Source organism: Micropterus dolomieu, linkage group LG10 (genome assembly GCF_021292245.1).
Source record: "Micropterus dolomieu isolate WLL.071019.BEF.003 ecotype Adirondacks linkage group LG10, ASM2129224v1, whole genome shotgun sequence".
In the NCBI taxonomy this organism is placed as follows: domain Eukaryota; kingdom Metazoa; phylum Chordata; class Actinopteri; order Centrarchiformes; family Centrarchidae; genus Micropterus; species Micropterus dolomieu.
In genome coordinates, this window is record NC_060159.1 from 18794691 (window position 1) to 18812983 (window position 18293).

General features: G+C 40.7%; 1 protein-coding gene across 1 annotated transcript; it reads right to left on the reverse strand.

Moving 5' to 3' along the window:
- Positions 1 to 1817: 1817 nt before the first annotated feature.
- Positions 1818 to 12721, reverse strand: dusp10 (dual specificity phosphatase 10). Its single transcript, XM_046060980.1, has 4 exons — positions 12464 to 12721; positions 10596 to 11422; positions 6803 to 7171; positions 1818 to 5802 (listed from the first exon to the last, which is right to left on the reverse strand). Exons 2-4 carry the CDS (start codon positions 11374 to 11376, stop codon positions 5537 to 5539), a joined length of 1416 nt encoding a protein of 471 aa, XP_045916936.1. The 5' UTR covers positions 11377 to 11422; positions 12464 to 12721; the 3' UTR covers positions 1818 to 5536.
- Between the last annotated feature and the right edge of the window lie 5572 nt (positions 12722 to 18293).

Sequence of the window (18293 nt, forward strand, 5' to 3'; positions counted from 1 at the left end):
CTTTTTTTCATACTTATTATAATACATATTTGTGTTCCCATTTTTATCTCATTAACCTAAATCTGTATAAACTGCATATTTTGTTATAAAGTTGGCTTAACATGAGAAGCATTATGTTATGCCTGAGTTGTAAGTGCAAAGTGTTGCTGTGGCATTTAGCGAAGCTTTGGTGGGGTGACATGTGAGTGCATCTTCCTTTGACAAAGGCTTTGATGGTAACCAGTGCAGCAGTCCTCAAGCTCTGAGATCCTCTCTGCTTTATTTCACCGCCTCCTCTGACTGTGAAGTATGCACACTTGATTATGTGTGTGTGTGTGTGTGCACCTGTTTGTGTGTGAGGGTGTATGGAAAAGGTAGGTCCTCCTCCTCTCCTCTCCTGCTTTGCCTAATACGTCCATGCAGGGCTCGCTGGAGAGCGGCGTGCAGCAGCACAAAGATCAGGGCTATTCTGGTGCTGCCAGCCTGCCTAGTGCTGATAGGAAAGGATTAATGAGGCGGGGCACTCATCACTTGTAATTAGAAACAATGCTAAAAACTATTTTTGTGCCTGTTCCTATGGAGAGATCTTGACCCTCAGGCCAGCACCCCCCACAATCCTTCGCTGCTAGCAATGAGGCGGTATACTCCTGCAAAGATGGAGTAAATATAGGCCCATAACTCCTGCAGCTATGTGACACATGGTTGAATAAAGGGGAGTGCAGATAATTCACGACTCTGGCTGTGTACTCCCTTGGATGCTCAAATGTCAAGAGGCTGATGGGGCTGTCTCTTAAAGTGCACGCTGTAAGGCTTGTTTTGTTGTTATTGATCCCAATGATTAGGGAGTCTCTGAGCTTCTGTTGTTTCTGGCTTCGATTGTATTACAGGGCCTTGGTCGCGTGAAATTTTCCTTTCCCTCTTTATCCCTCAATCTGTTGTTTCTCTTTTAATATCAGGGTGTTTTTAATGTACCACTATTTCTTGTACAGCTGAAGAAATTGAATTGATTAATTCATTAGCCGATCGTCAGACTTGATTCATTGCTTAAGTAATTTTTCAGGCAGGAGGGCCAAAAATGTGCTAATTTCGGCTTCCAAAAAGTGATGTCTTTCTGCTTTTCTGTTTAGAAGATCATTGGTTGATGTCACCTTTGACTCTGGAAAAATGTGATGACAACTTTTCACTTCTGACAATAATTAGTTGCAGCCCTTCAAGTCTCTTGCTTAGAATTTAAACCTAAATTTTTTTGGAACACAACACTGACATATTTTAGGTTGATATGTCAAACTTATTTGCAAAAAGTTGCTCATTTTCACGGAGCAGCATCATCATTCACATCAGCACATCAGCCACCTGATGAATGCAATGCTGTTGCTCTGTTTTGGTTGTCACCAGGTCCTGGTGGAAATAGCTGGCTCTTTAGTTGCTATATGCTCCACTGCATTCACCAGCTAGTGTACAGTGGTTTTATCAGATCTTTTTTTGTTGAGAACATCTGGAAACAAGTTGACAAGAGCTGTGAAAACCAAAACAATGAACTGAAAGATGCTATGCAAAACTCAGGGTCAGGTGTCAATCATAGTCAGGTGATAATCCTGTGGATTCGTCACTACAAACAACCCCTTTTCACACTACTCATTTCATTGTTCATATAAATATATTGATTGTAGCAGCTTTAAACATTTTACATTTTTACAGAGTAAAACATCTTCACAGTGTGTCAGAAACAGGGAAACAAGTTAGAAACATATTTCTACTTTATTCTCTCTGCAGCCAAAGAAGTGAGTTCCTCCACGTAGAAAGAAACCGGGAGAAAATAAACCTCCAGGACGCCAAACCAAACTTGAAGCCTCCCTGTTTATTTCAAAGCTCACAAGTAGGGATTACAAAATTACAGAGCTTCAATTGCAACAGTTCAAGGAGTAGGAGAGATGACAGACCAGTTGGGGAATTTTGAGCAAGTCATGCAAAAAGGTGTGGGCGAAGGCCTCCGTTATAATAGCACCCTTTGTGAAAAAAAATAAATCCATCTGTCCGTAGGTCAGTGCAAAAATAGTAATGAATATATGCATACAAAGAAAATAGATATATATTTATATACTGTATATACTTGACCGTTGACTACAGACAGAAACAAAGATACAGAGACTTGTAGAGCAAAGCCCATTTCCACCGGAGCCACTAAGCCCAAAGCAGAGACTCTTAAACAAGTCTAGTCGTAAAGAGTGCCCATCAAATACAACAGCTTGATATTGTTCTAATACAGAACCGTGTTCCCAAATAAAAGGGAACACATACCCAGATGCCTCTTGGAGCTGTCAATCAGGCTATGGCCTTTACAGAAAGAGCAGTGTGGGAAAAGACAGACAGCACCATAATGACCGCAAGTGTCCCTCACAGCCCAGGAGCACACAGCATGCTTCGTTTTTCCAACCAGAGAGTAATGTACAGTACGACGGTTACATTGTTCAGTCAAATAGATCATTACATACAAAATCCATGTGCCGCTGTGGATGTAGGACCCAGCAGATGAGATGAAAAGGTACATTATTCTTATATAACATTGGCTCAGTTGTTAAGCACTCTTTTTGTTGTTTTTTTTTGCAAATCACTGAATATAAATGCACAAGCTACAAACGTGTAGTAAATTGTTATTATATACCTTTTTATCATTTTCAAATATATTGTGGAGCACCAGTAGACACCAAAGACAACAGCAACAAAAATAACAAGTGAGGACACGTCACCACGCCAACTTTGTTTTTTTTTTTTACTTCCTTGTCTATAAGTCACACTTAAAAAATTAACTCATTTTAATCCGAGGCTGCAAACTGTTATTCATGCTCAAAATGTTCGCAAAGACCTCACAACACATTTTCATGTCAGTTGGACATTTCGTTTTGCATAGCATGACTTTTCACGTGAGGGATTTTTGAAGCTTATTGTCGTGAATCTTGGTGTAAAGCCTTACCGAGTGCATTGTGTCTTTGTGTTCACTATGCTATGGAAACTCCTTGCATTCGTCTCATTGACAGAGAAGCGCGATCTTTCTCCAAACGCATGGGTTCAGAATGTACTTTTTAAGATATAATGCTTCACAGAGGGTGTAATGTGAATTAAATGTTGGTTTTTGGTGCTTTGACAGTAATATTGTTAGCCCTGTGCTTTGTTTTATGCCTTTACTGTTGAGCAAACAATGGAGAGCTGAACAGACACCAGAGAACATGAAGAGAACAGAAACCATTGTAAGAAATATAAAATACTGGATGAAGACATTGTACTCCTTGGGGGTTTTTTGGTCTGAATTTCATGTTTAAACTTCTGTTGAAGGACTGCATTTTATGTGTTGGAGACTTTGACAGCCCTTGGGTTTACCAATTCAAAACCAATTTGTTTAAAGATATGTGTTTACCAGGCTAAAACAAGGCTATTTTTCTTAGGTTAAAAAAGAAAAAAAATAACATTTCGGAGATTCAAGGCTTCCACACAACAAGACTGATCTCGAAAATTTAAATCAGTATTTGTTCTATGTTTAAATGCTCACTTTTTATATGGTCATCTCAACAAGACTGTGTGCTAAGTGAACTATACATCCCACCTGGGTACTACGGAGTTTCCCTTTTTATAATTTCCAATAAAACTGGCGACAGCTGAGACAGTGAATGTGTAAAAACATTCAGAAATTTTGGTTCTGTTCAAAAAAGCAACGATGCAAAAATCTGCAGTCTGGATCAGTATTTCTCTTCATATCAATATGAGTCAAAGGTGAGTATATTCAGATACAACAGGATGAGGGTGAACTGTGTGTGCGTGCATATACTCTTTACTATTTAGTGCAGTGTTGATTTACAATTCACGGCGGAGTTCAAATTCTCCTTCAAATACCACCACGAGTTACATAATGAGCATTTTCACCTCAAGGCTCTTTAGCATCTTTGAATGCAAGTCCTTTCAAATTCTGCATATGAATCAGGAACGGCAGAAATAATCTTTGAAAAGTTAAATCTGTATCTTGCACAGAGGCCAAGAGGAGCTTGGTTGCTTTTGTCTGGGAGTTATAATTCGACCTCGGTGCGTTCTGCATTCGTCTGCACGTGATGGTGTACCATGCGCAGGCCCAGCGGTGACACATGAATTAAGGCATTGATAGAGGCACTAGAGCAGCACGTGACAGCAGCGCTTGCCTATGGAAGGCAGAGGAGCTCACTTAACTGTAGCTTAGTGTCAGCGACAGGGAGTTGCAAAACATTAGACAAAGGTCACACTGCTCTACTGGACCATCCTGTACCACACTAAACTGTGACCCATGGGAGGAAGTGAATGTTTATTTGAAGTCTGTACCTCAATCTGCTACCTTACAATGGACTAAATCATAGCGCAAAATTTAGGGCACTGACACAAAGACATGTAGCTACATAGGGACAAAGTGGAGTGCATTACAACAGAGCTGGCTCATGGTTGAATGGGAGCAAAAAAGAACAGAGGAGACAACAGAGGCAGGCAGTGAAAGTTCTCCGTTCTGTTACATGAAACATCACCAGTAGCCCTGTTTGACAATATTCACTCATTATTTCAAAGTGTTCTTTCCTCTGCCAGCAGCCATGCATAAAAAAGCTCTTATGGCTGTCTGGTAACATATACATATTGCTAAAAATATGTGGATGCAGGAATGGCAAAACGAAGATACAGAAGCAAGCACACGAAATATGAATTTGTGGTTCTGTGTATTTTGGAAACACACAGATGACATAAAACCCTCATGCTGCATTCAAAAAGTAGAACCCAATTTTTTTCTGTCTCTCGCACTTATCTGCGCCAAATATTACAGCATAACTGTATGCACCTTAAACATAAACTGAGATAGAACTGAACGACAGTAATTACATTAACATCAAAATGTGTCATAATCATTACCGATATATACACATAAGATCAAGGTCTCAGTTGCATTCCACTCTGAAATTATTGCACAGTAAGCCGCTGTGGGCTCGTCATGGTCATCCCCATAAACCCCTGTATAAAAATAGAACAACAACATTAACACACCATACAAGTCGGCATCTTTTTTTTTGTTTGTTTTGTTTTTTTGACAGGCACTGCCGTGGCCAACCCCGCCTGAGTCTGCAAATATAAACTCTGTGCCACAGTGTGAGCTTAAAGAGTTTCTCTTCTCAGTAATTGCCCCTAAGCACATAGAGTATCTTTTCCAAACCGATTTCCTTTTCCTCCATGTTTGCTCCTCTGTGGTGACAAATGGAAAGCTTCCCACTGACCGCTGCACCTCTCTATCTCTCTATCTCTATATCTCTATAACTCGTCTTCTCCTCTGGGACTTCGGCCAGGTCCGAACAGCAGGGATTTTTGGCATTTCACATCACCACTCACCCAGAGCTTTGGTACTCCAGAGAGTCCAAGATGAGCATGAGGAGATTCAAGAAGAAAACAGCGGCTCTCTCTCTCTCTCCCACACTCCAAACCAGCTAACGGAGCAGCCGGCCTCTCTTGAAAAAACCGTGAGAGTGAGTTCAAGTGTGGGCATCAAGTCGATTGGGTTCGTTTAGACAACGGTTTCCAAACCCATCAGCTTTGGCGTGAGGATTCGTGGCGTTATTCCGTTGTTCAAGTCCTCCTCGAACTCCAACAGCTGGCCCATGAAGTTGAGGTTCGGGGAGATGATGGGCCTCCTGGTTTTGACAAACTTGTAGGCGTCTGTCATGGTCATCCAGGTGTGCTTCATCAGGTAGGCGATCACGATGGTGGCTGAACGAGACACGCCTGCCTGGCAGTGGATCAGAAGGCCCATACCTGCTTGATGTGCTTCCTCTGCAGAGAGGAACATGGGAACAATTAGAACAAAATACAGTAAATGCTTTGTTTTGCTTTGTTTGGATATTCATCACGCATGATAACATATTAAAACTTCCTTAGTGACCAGGCAGCTATTTAGGCCTGGTTACTGAATTTTTTTTGGTACCAACTCAAATGTATGAGTATTTGAAAATGTCAAGTGCTGAAAGTTGGCATCAAATGTCTGGTCAGAGTACTAACAGTACGTAGATAGTACTGATCAGATATTTCATAGTTAGTTAGTAATTTATTTTGGCAAAGAGCTTTGCCTTAATACAAAATTAGTATGGGGGCTAGTGTTTTACATTTAAGAACTATAGTTTCTCTTGTAAAATTAAAGAGTTTTGCAGTTTTAAAGTATAAAAAAGGTGTATAAAACATTTCAAACAATAACCAGCCCTAAATCATCAATTTTCTAACCATTTCCTACGTATTTCTATTCAATATCAAAGTGGACTGCTAACATGTTGGCCAAAAGCACCCAGAAAGCACCCTTTTGCAAATCTAATTTACTGAGAAACATACACTACAACGCGATACTTTTAGGCTATTTGAAATCTTTAGTTTATTGATTGCGGGAAGAAGTTTCTGCAAACTCTGAAGTAACATTCAAACTCTAGAATGGACCAGGGACAAGAGTCACACTCAGGACCTTCTTGCCACAAGGCAACAGGGCAAACCAGTGAGCCACAAATAGGGATTTGCTTAGGGAATCAGTAATTAGCCTGATGTGACCTATCCATTTAAAATACAGTTTCTTTGCCAGTGACGTGCAACCAGCTTGGTTTATAGCACCACAGTGATCTCTGGCCTCAATCCCAATGAGTTCCACCCAGTATAGAGATTTTAAATTCTTGCTTAAAGCTCTGAAGTAGACATTACATTGTCTTAAAGGGTCAGAAGACAAAATATTTGTGTTAGCTTACATTTCTGCATTGAAACCTTCTATTGCTAAACTAAGTGACATGTTTCATACCAATGAATTCAAACGCCTCCTCGAAGTACTGCCGCAGGTTCTGCTTGTTGCTGTCCGTGGCGGGCAGGCGCTTGTAGATGAAGAGGCCCGTGTCGTAGTGGTAGAGTGGCAGGTGGGTGGTCACGTTTAGGATGTAGCCGATGTTGAAGCGCTGCAGCTGGTTGATGTCCTGAGCGTCGTGCTCGTTCCCCAGATAGAGGAACGGCAGGATTGGTGTCAGTTCTGCGTTCTCTATGTCCGGGGTGGAGGGCAGGGAGTGAGGTAGCGCCCCCGTCAGGCCAGCAGCTGCACCGGTGTCCAAGCCCTCATGAAGGTGCAACGAGTGATCGCACAAGTCCTCATGGCTCTGCCTGAAGCAGCTAAGGCCTCCTGTGAAGAAGACAAACAGAAAGATTGTAACTTAAGCTACTGTTTTGCGTTTGCTTTACAGAGCAAGCAGAAAGTCAAATTATGTAGCAAAAAAAAGAAAGAATACAACCGTCAAATAACATTTTATTAGTGAATTTATTTTAATTTTTCCCCCCTTCCTAATTGCAAGTTGGACCTTGTTGGTCTCATTGGAGAGAGCATGAAGCTAAACACTGCCAGGGTTAAGGGTTCAATTCCCACTGGAGCTATGCTAAAAATACATGCACTCATTCCTCTGTCCACCACATGGCACACGTTAACGAGTGCCTACACATCTTGCAACGACAACTCGCTTTAAAGACCTCCGAAGCGCAAAAACATTACAGAAGTCTCTGATCCCCAGACCACACTGTTACATTTGGTTGTAATTTGAATGTCTCCATTTGGATATTAAATCAATATGAAGGGATTGGCAGTGTTTCTATTTGCAACAACTCCATTTGCATTTTAAGAAGGAAAGAAATGGCCAAAATAGCTAGTTAGACCGTTTCCAGCAGCTCAGCGACATCAGAAATACCCCTTGTTAATGTGCATATAAATAGATTAACTAAATGTTTAATACACTTCTCACTGGACATCTGCACTTCTCCAAATAACTTTGTTTGCACCTGTTACCGGTGATGCCATCAGCCAAAGTTTCCTTTCAGCACAAGAGTTGTGGGGAGGGGTGGAAAGTGTCACACACACAAACACACACACACACAGTATCAGTTCATATATTGTTCACATTACAAGAGTTGACATCATGGCATGTGAAGTCATCACACAACTTTCCCCCAGTGACTGGGCAGGTGGGGATCTCCTGTCAACTGTCAGACAGTGTGTTCACCATAAAAGAGCCTGATTGTTTATCATGAACAAAGACATTAACCTGATGTTATGCTAAAAATGGCACAGCCCTTACTATAGTCGGATGCCATGGTAATAATTACACTAAAAGAAAAGGAAATCTCTAAAGGCCCTCTGACAACAAGATCTAAAGGGGGATTTCCACTGAAATTGATCTTTTTCTTACATTTCCAAAGATTCTGAGCTCATATGATAGTTGTATTAATACAGGCCATTTTAAAGACATTTAAAAACCCTATATACCCTATAACCCTCGGTTCATTTTCCATAATACCGTGTCTGTCGCGTAATCACACATACACCTTCAAATGATAAGTTCAAATGATAAGTTACAAGATCTGAATTTATGATAACCGTTTTACGAGACTATTTTTCTTCATCTTTATGGCTCATTAGAAAAATATTGCCTGAATTTAAAGAACCATAAATTGTTGTTTTTTTTTTATTTCTCGCATGCAGAGAAACAAGCTATAAACGCGCCATTTACATATTGTCACATTATAAATGTGTTCATGTGTTAGCAAACCTTTTGTAGCAGACACAGAGTAACATTAGCATTTATTTGTAGTCATGTTTCTGGCCACTTTACTCTCAGTCATAGCTCTGTTTTGGTCTCCACCAGCTCTCGAGGGAACTATCTAGCTCTTTAGCTGCTAAATGCTCCACTTTGTTCACCCTCTAATCGCTCACTTTGTCTGCTGCTTGGTGCTGAGATAGGAGTGTACATTGCCTTGCTCAGAGCTTTTTCACAGAAAATGAGGTTGATGCAAGCAGTGAACCAAAACAATGACTAAACTAGCCACACAGTGTGAAAGCTGCTACCTATTTTGGCTCAAACTGAACTAGTCTTTCTTCTCAGGTTCGAACAAAACAGCACTTTTCATAGTAAACTGAGAATAACAGAATCTCCAGAAGCAGCACATTGCTGTGAGATGAAATCTGTCGAGTGTGACCGTCTGTCATTATCTCTAAACTAAACTCACAGAGGAAAACACAAGGACTATGTCTCACTTTCATAAGCCATAGGCTCAGTTCCTGCTTAGAAATTACCGCTTCTGCCTTGCAAGGCCTCTCACACCACAGACCTGCTGTTTCCAGCGCTTACCATAAACCTTCCGACTCTACTGACATGTTGTTTATGGCAATTCTTACGGATTAAATGTTAACCTATTACTGCTTTTAGCTGCAGTGAGGCAGGGATGGATGATTTTGTTTCCAGTAGAGCAGAGTCTCACTCAACAACCGTATTACTATAAATCGTGACTAAGACATGCTGGTTACTGAACAAATAATGGAGTATAAGTAAATAATTCAGCAGCTTTCAGACACGCATGTTCCAAATAGTCACTATTACTATTGTCTGTTATCATCACAATCACCCCCCTGCTTCCACTAGTTAGAAAGCTGTCATATATTTTAAGGAAGTGAAGCTGTAATCACCACTACACTGAGATATAAAAGTGTATTAGGAGAATAAATTGTAATATAATCAAGACCCTTCCACCATAACAAATATTGTGCTTTTCTACTCACATTTAGGTTAAATAGCCACCATTAAATGATTTATCCAAAGTATTTCATTATATAGGATGTTATATAGGCTACAAATGAGGTCAGACGGGAGATACTGGCCATTCCTGTAGAGAAAAAGAAGTCAGGCTGGGCCATTTCATTCCACTTGAATTTTGCAAGAATTAAACCAGGGGAAAAAAGAGCAAGACGGTCTGCCTGTTCCTCCCACTGAGGCGAGCTTCACAGAGGCACCGGTGTAGGAGAGGAGCCTCGTCCACCAAAGTACACATGAGGACCAGAGGACGAAGAGATGAGAAGAGAAAGAGACAAGAAGAGATCAAGGTGCTGTGATCTTACGGCTAGACGGTGACTGAAAACACTCACAGCCCAGCCCCCAACATGACATGCTGCTCCAGCGTCAAACAAACACACACACACACACACACACACACACACACACACACACACACACGCGCGCGCACACACCAAAGATAGAAAACATGGCAGCGATCCAGGGACTGCTATCTCAATGGCCTGCCTTATTTACTAACTGCTAACTGCTTCTCCCTGCCTGCAAAATGCTCAATATGTGTCATATAGAAAGCTGGTGAAGAGTGTGTGCATATGTTTATGTATGAGGGTGATGTAGACAGAGCAAAAGCTGGTAAATATGGAATTATAACTGCTGTAATATTTCAGTACACAGCTTACAGCATGATAAAAATACAACCATTGTGTTTACAGGCAATATCAGCTGACCAAAACATTATAGGTTAAAGTTTAACAGGCTTTACACACATACTACACCTTATTATGCAACCACAGTAGTTTCATATCAGTTTATATTGCCACTAAGCGTCGACCAGTGTTAAATCAAACATTGCTTTCAGATGTCTAAATAGATTTACTCCCTCCAGAGTCAAACAAAAGCCCATAAAATGGTGGTTTCTATCTCTTTTTTTTATCCTGGAAAGCCTTATTTCCTACTTCCCCCAAGCCTTCACAAACCTACTTAAGGTGTTACCTTTGAGGATGATGGGGTCCTTGCCCTCTCTCCTCAGTGACTCCAGGACCACATGCAGTGGCTGGGAGAATGTCAGCCGGTTGGGGTCCAAGGTGCTCTCATCGTAAACCACAATCTCTTTGGAGAAGATGCCCTTATAAGAGTCCTTGCCCTCCCGGCAGGAGATGAGGTCCAGCACAGTGATCTTGCCCTGCTGTAGCCGTCGCCGGCTGATCTTGTCGGAGCAGTTGATGTGCACTGCCCCTCGGATGTGGCTCTTGTTGTACTCTGTGAATGGCCGGCAGTCGATGATGACCGGGACGGGCCCTACAGGGTGTCCCATGGGGCAGCAAGTCATCCGTTTGGCCAGCTCATTGGGGTGGATGACCCTCACGGTTGACACGGCTTTAGGGGTTCCCGGCAGACTGGGGGCGCTTAATGCTTCGTGGTTGCTGACCATAGGGGTGGGGGGCCCAGCATAGCTGAGGTTGGGGCTGCTGGCACTCACCTGGCTGTGGCTGAGGCTCTGGCTGTCCTTCTCATAGGTAGTCACAGAGCAGCAGCTGGCACTGCTGCATCCACACGACAACGAGCGCGTGGAGCCCTTGGATGAGGGCATATACGTTACAAGATTGGCCGTCGCCCGGATCTTCACCACGGTGGTGCTGATGACTGTCTTGCTGCTGGTGCTGGTGGCGATGGAGTCCAGGTAGCTGGTGTCCAGGCGCAGTTGGAGTTCCTGAGGTCGGATCGGCCTTGGCAGCGCCACCACAATTCTGTCGTCAAGGGGAGATGGAGGCATGGGGAGGCTGAGGGCTGGACGTTTACGGAGAAGTCAACAAGCCGCCCTGTGGGGACAGAAACAAGCCAAAACATGAGGCAAGGGAAAGAAACTCTTTGTTTGGTTAAAATGAACTCTGCATCACCTGATTCAGATCAAGGCTGTGAATGAAAAAGCAGAGAGCACAAAGGCCGACCTCATGTCTGTTTGATCAACATGCAAACTTTAAAACGGCTGCTGAAGCCAAATATTGGTAGTGTCAACACCTGCAGGGCTACACCCAACTTGGTGGGAAAATTTAGGCGTGACAGACTGGCCACTAATAATAAACATTGAAATCATCACAGAGTCTTGTGTAACTGAATCACTTTGTAACTAATATGAATCATCATCCACATTCTGTAGGTCTACATGTGTGTGTGGTGTTGGATTTTTCTTCCCAACTCAGGTCTGTCTGATACAAAGCTTTTATAACAAGAGAGGGGGGAAAAGAGAAAAAGATAAAATACTGCATCAACGCTACGCCGCAGTTTGGTCTCTCCCCCAAATGGAAAGTCGGGGTACAAAAAAAGAGGGGTGGCAATTCCTTTTGATCACCAGCCTGAGCATTTTTAAAAGCATGTCATCCTGGCATATTATGTAAAGACACCCGCCGAGCACTGCCTGTCCCGGCCATTTCCATCCTTTAAGCGCGGTGCAGCTTCAGCAAAAGCAGAAATCATTCATGGCCAAATTCATTGAAGAAACCGGCAGGAGAACGTGCCGAGAATGTGATATGGCTTTCAGGACGAGACGAGCTGATCAGATGAGCTGAACACTGAAGGAAATTCAATTTCACACCGCCATATAAAATAAAAAAATAAAATATAAAGGCAATGGTTGCATTTCAAAGGTAGGGATTGTAACTTTGTCGCAATGGTAAGATCTAGTCTAATGAAAATAACAGCTGTAATAAAACACACAGTAATTCATGTCGTTAAAAGAATAATATAGCGATAATTCCTTTTCATAAATTATAGAATTGCGTGAAATCTCTATGACTGTGCATTTCAACAACAACTTGTGCCTTGGACACGAATTCACAAACTTGCCTTGTATCTCTGCTTACCGGTGTGTGTCGCGGTACAGTACAGTCGGATTTATTATCTCCGCTGGCTGACAACGTTGCCTCCATTCAGTCCGTCCCCGTGTTGTGGAGCGGCAACATTTTTTAGTACTTTTACCCTGCTCCCCACAAATAATATATAATATTGAAGGAAGTCTGCCAGCCTACAGAAGTCGTGCAGCGGGATTGACGCGAGTGGGAGCCAATGCGCGACTTCATTAATATTAAATTTGATCCTTCTGTACAGTGAGGTCCGGCCCTGCGGTGGGAGGGATTTGGCCGAGCTGTCTGCCTCTGTGGCTGGCAGAGGAGAGGGTAGGGAGGGAGAGGGGAGGTGTCGCTTGAACTGCCTTCAGTCCCACGTACGAGCAAGGATGATGTCACTGGCAGCCAATCAAAAGCCTCTCCAGGAGGTTTGAGGAAGAAGATACGGTGCCTTCACGTGTTGCTCGTAAACTCTTAAGGTACAGTAAAGTGGAGCTGCTAAGGAGGAGATAAGAATGTAGCCTACATAGAGCTGCTTTGTGGCTGCAGTGGCAGAAGAAAGTAAAGTAACAGCAAAATTAGAAATGTAAATAGTGCGTTCAGTGATGTGCCAGCTATTTTACTGCATGCAGCACATGTGAAGGCCAAATTAGTTAGCAGAATTTGAACACATTGGTAGAAAAATAAGAAGCCATGACTCCAGACTTCAGGTGTGGACAGAGTCATTGAAGAGCTGGTATTAGTAGGCCTATAGTTTTTGATCCAGCATTGCTTATGTTATGATAAGCCATAACTTTATTTATCCAAAGGGAAATTGTTTTGCAAGTATAAAAATATAAACAAGCAGATATCAAAAATATAAACAATGTCAAATATATAAATAAGTTTAACAGTAAGTATCATAGGTTGCTCAAAACTTTGCATGATGTGAGCTGACTGCCAATATAAGGTCTATAACTTGATAGACCTTTTTCATTGAAGACATTTTCACATGTCACAGTAAGACAAGCGCAGGTGTAAATAATAAAATTAATGATGGCTGGTTTCCATTTAGCTGCTTGAATTTCAGGGTCCTGGTGTTGTGCATGCTGGCTCACTGTACTTTGGCACTCGAAGACAACAGAGCCATTGTTAATGTTATTTGTAACACCTGTGCTTTTCCTGGCTTGACAAGTCAAATGAAATTATTCCCTTGTTCCTTGTCAGTGGGCTAACCCTAACTACCTAATTTTATTTATAAATGTTGTGTTTTTCAGATATCCTGCCAACTAATAGATAGATAGATGGAATAGAAACAAGCAAACAATTGGGACCAAAGCTGTGACCTTCTTGGAAGAGGTCAAATAAATCAAATAATAGAGAAGTACCAAAACAAATTCAAACATACACGTCTACGATGGGTCTACAAAGTTTTATGTCTTTATATTGAAAAATCTCTTTGTCCTTTATCTTTTCAATCCGTGTGCTTTTATTTCCTCACTCATCTTTCTGCACAGATTTATCCAAATGAATAACTCGAAGGCCTGCTGATATTGCCAGATGATCTCTGCACCTTTATGAACAAACAAACTACTTTCACATTTCATATTCATTCCCTAATGGTTCTGTTCTTTTCTGTCTGTCTAGTTTTCCCTCAGGGAACTGTTACCTCTTCAATCACTGGCAAGGAGTGTAAACATAGAAACAATCCAAAAGGGTACACATTATATGCATCTATTTTGTGAAAGTTTTACTTTGTTGATAATGTGTCAGAACACTACACACTCTCCATATTTTCCATCAATACCTTGATATTTCCCACAGCGCATGAAGGTGGTGATCAGTATTGTTTACACTGAATATGACTCATTCCAATTTAAATATGACATAAACCTGTATGACAAAACTATGAGATACACCTGACAATACCAGCTCTTGTTATTATTACCAATGATAACCAAACTGAGGTAAACTGAATTCATGGTTAAAATAAAACAAGTTTAATGATGGCAGCAGTGGCAGTGTGATTTACTTGGATATGTACTTTTGTTCTGATTGTGATCTCCTAATCTCACTTCGTATTTTTTCAGAGTCACACAGATCTGACAGACTGCAGAAGTTTCACTTGCTCATTTCATCAACTGAAAAATATCAATTGACCTTGATAGACCAAACTATAACCTACTGTAACTGTGGTATAACATAATGAAATAAAAAAAACATAATAAACAAGTTAGTGTTCGCTTGTGTAAGACAACAAAAGTGACCTGTGTTGGAGAGAGGGAGGCACCATTATTGGTGGTAATAAGTAGGTGTCTTTGGCAGGAGTGCTGTTAAATAAGTGCCAAGTTGGCTGACTGCACCGTCGCATATGACAGGACCCATGTTGCGGTGAAAGGGTCTCACTGGCTTCAAACCCCAAATATAATCTGAGCTCTCTATTTATCCTCATTGGCAAGCTGAAACAATGCAGGGCATGCATTATTGCTTCTATTATTATCCCTCTGTACGGTTATTTATAAATGGACACAGCTGATCAAAGCCTATTCAGATTGGATTCCCAGTGTCTCCTGTTTCACTTGTGATAAAGGGTAAGTGAACAGGCACCCCATGCCTTCAGAAGAGACTCAAAAGCTTTTTTTCTAATTCAGGGCCACAAAATGTGAATGTTTTAATATACTTAAAAATGTCAGTGTTCATTCATATAACATCTAAAATCATAAATGTGAAATTGATCCTTTTAAAGAACAAAAAGAAAACCTGAAGAGGCAATTTTGTTATTTTGGCCTCTATGAAATCATTGCCGTCCAGTCCAAACTACTGTATGCATCTCCAAATTTGGTGATTTAAAAATATTCAGATAAATTGAAGGATTATATGTTCCTTCACACAGTGTTGGAAAATAACTAAGTACATTCACGTACATACTGTATATTTTAAGATACTTGAGTGTTTTCCATTTATGCTACTTTATATTTATATTCCATCTACATTTATCTGACAGCTGAAGTTACGAGTTACTTTTCAGATTAAAAACATACAATCAGTTTATAAAATACTGTTAAAGATACGACCCAAAGAGGTAAAATTGTAAAAAAACAAAAAAAAACAAAGATTAGATAAAAATTCTCAAATGAATATAGATGTGTGTATCAGAGGCTTTTCTCCTTTCCTCACCCAGTTATTCATCTTATGACCACTCAGATTTATCTTGTGACCCTTTTGGAGGGGCCCAACCCCTAGGTTGAGAACCACTGGACTAAACTACCTAACAGTATATAAAGTAGTTCAAGGTAGCGCTACCTTGACCAGCTACAACAGTTTAATGCTGCTTACACATTTATGAGTCATCATATATAATAATGCCATAAACAATAATATATAAGTCACACAGATAATTACTTTTACTTTTGATACTTTAAGTACTTTTTGTTGATAATACTTATGAACGTTTAATCAAGTAGGATTTTGAATGCAAGTCTTGTACTTGTAATGGAGTATTACATAGATTGTTGAGTATAGATTGTTGTATGGGTACTTTTTACTTTCCACCAAGTACTACTTCGTCCCAAAGCTGAAAACAGCGACATTGACATTATATTGCATAACTATTGTGAGTGTTTAGAAATACCAGTGGTACCTGAAACTAGAAGTAAAATAGTGACATTACAACAGAAAGTATTTGTGTGAAAAACACAGTAATAACTTCAGTAATAGACATTGTTATACAGCAGTGAAGAGTCTATTAAAATAAGAAGCAGACGTTTGGAACAGCTTTTAAAGAGATCAGTTGGGAATTCAAACAGTGGATGCAACGTGACCTGACCAGATATGTAAATTCAACCAGTTCTGCCTGCATGGCTGGTTTCATTAGGCCAAATATTCTCTCTTACTGGTGTCAACATATTTGGATCTCCTGCAATATGGGGCTGTTTTTCAGAACAGAGTGAGTGAATGGCTGAGATCATAGACGATATGACGGATTTCTAAGAAGTGTGAAAACAATTTGATAAGAGATTGGTGTTTTTATCAGGGGTTTGCGGTTATTATGATGTTACATGTTAGTGATGATGATCAGGAACAATGAAGCAGAATTCAGATGCTAACAGGAAGCCATGCTGGTTCCTAGAAGTAGGATGAAAGATTTCTGAACCAAATCAGCTTTAAGTCAATCCAGTCTCCTAGAAATTACTTGTATACTATTATATACTACTAATAAGCTTTTCTAAATACATTTTAGGGAAATGCAATTGCTGTCTGAATTATGTTCATTGGCAAGTTGTGGTTTGTGAAGTGTTTGGACAGGGTTTGGGGGAGATGTTGGGTAGAGTACAGGACTGTGTGTGTGGTTAGGTTTAGGCAACAAAAGCTCATTGGTTAAGTGTAGGGTCAGATATGGGTTTTGGTTATATGTTAATAAAGTAAATACATCCTGTCTCCTGTGCTTTGAGTACCCAAGCATAACCATAGAAAAGTTTAATCATGCTTTACTTGCTACGAATTTTTTTAAAGTTTTAACCTGATGTTGGCCCTGAAGGTAAAGTCAGGGGAAAAGGCAGGGTTGCTTGTCTATGCCGTTAGGTGCATAGCATGCTTTAAAACCAATGACCAAATATGATCTCATAGGTTTTGTTTGCATTGTGTTATCATGTGAGTATGAAGTTCTGTACCTTCAGACTTCAAACTCTCAATAAATTTGTGGAGTAGTGAAAAAAACTACTGCACATAATTTTGTTGCAGTGCAAGACATTCGTTTTGATTATTTAATTATGTCCTTTTTGAGCTTTAACCATCTGTGTTTTTACATTTACAACTGACAGATGCCAAAATTACATTAATACTGGTAATCTGTCAATTCTGTTGTCATAAGAAACTGAGCAGGTAGATGTTAAAATGATGAGACTGTTACAAGGCTTTTATTATTTTCATTTTGAATGCTTAACAGAATGAGAAACCTCTTCCTTCACAAATGTCAGCCCATGGAAAACATGACAAGAGTGTGGCTTTGTGTATCTGTTTAGTGATCCCACACACGAAATGAGATAATGTCAATCTTTGATGTAAAACACAGTCAAGTGGTTAGCCTTTTTTAGGTGCTCGGCATGGAAAACTTGAGTGATCGTGGTGCAGTATTCGCTGGCCCAGATGAAAGACCCAAACCACTTCCTGTCTTCTGCGATCTGCAGGCTCAATGTCACATTTAGAGCAGCGCAGGAAGATCTCAACTTCGTGTAACCTTGGAAACCAGTTGTCATACTTACATTCATTTAGCAAAGACCCAGAGACATTGTTTGAATTACAAATTAACCAATTTACTAATTGTTTTTAGTCTTTAATATGCAAAACACTGCCCCTCCCTCCCTGTATTTCATCCCATCTGGGCAATAACTTCATTTCTCTTTCAATGCTGACAGTTTAAAAAATGGAATATTGTTGCTACTGATGGTTTTTTAAGAGGGAATAGCACAGATGGGCCCACTGCAGACTCAACAGCTTGAAAAACAACATGTCCAGCAATGGCAAGGAGGGACACTGCCAGAGATTCAACAGCCTGTCGACCTATGTCCCTTTTACTTTCTGCATATTTATTAGCTTCCAGTCCATTTGGCTGTAACACAGCACAGCACAGCTTCAAACGTGTAACCTCTTGAAACTTTATTAGCTGATTATCTCTCTTACTGTCATTTTACATCTATTTCATCAGCTTCATTAGGCAGTTTAATTGAATGAGCAAGACCTGACACAGCTTTCCAAAATAACATTCTGTTCATCATTAATGCTCGGGCTGTGTGACTATCATTGTACAAACTGTCTGAGCTTTGAGAGCCCATAAAAAAACCTCAGCCCAGTCTGTCGATGCATTATGGTG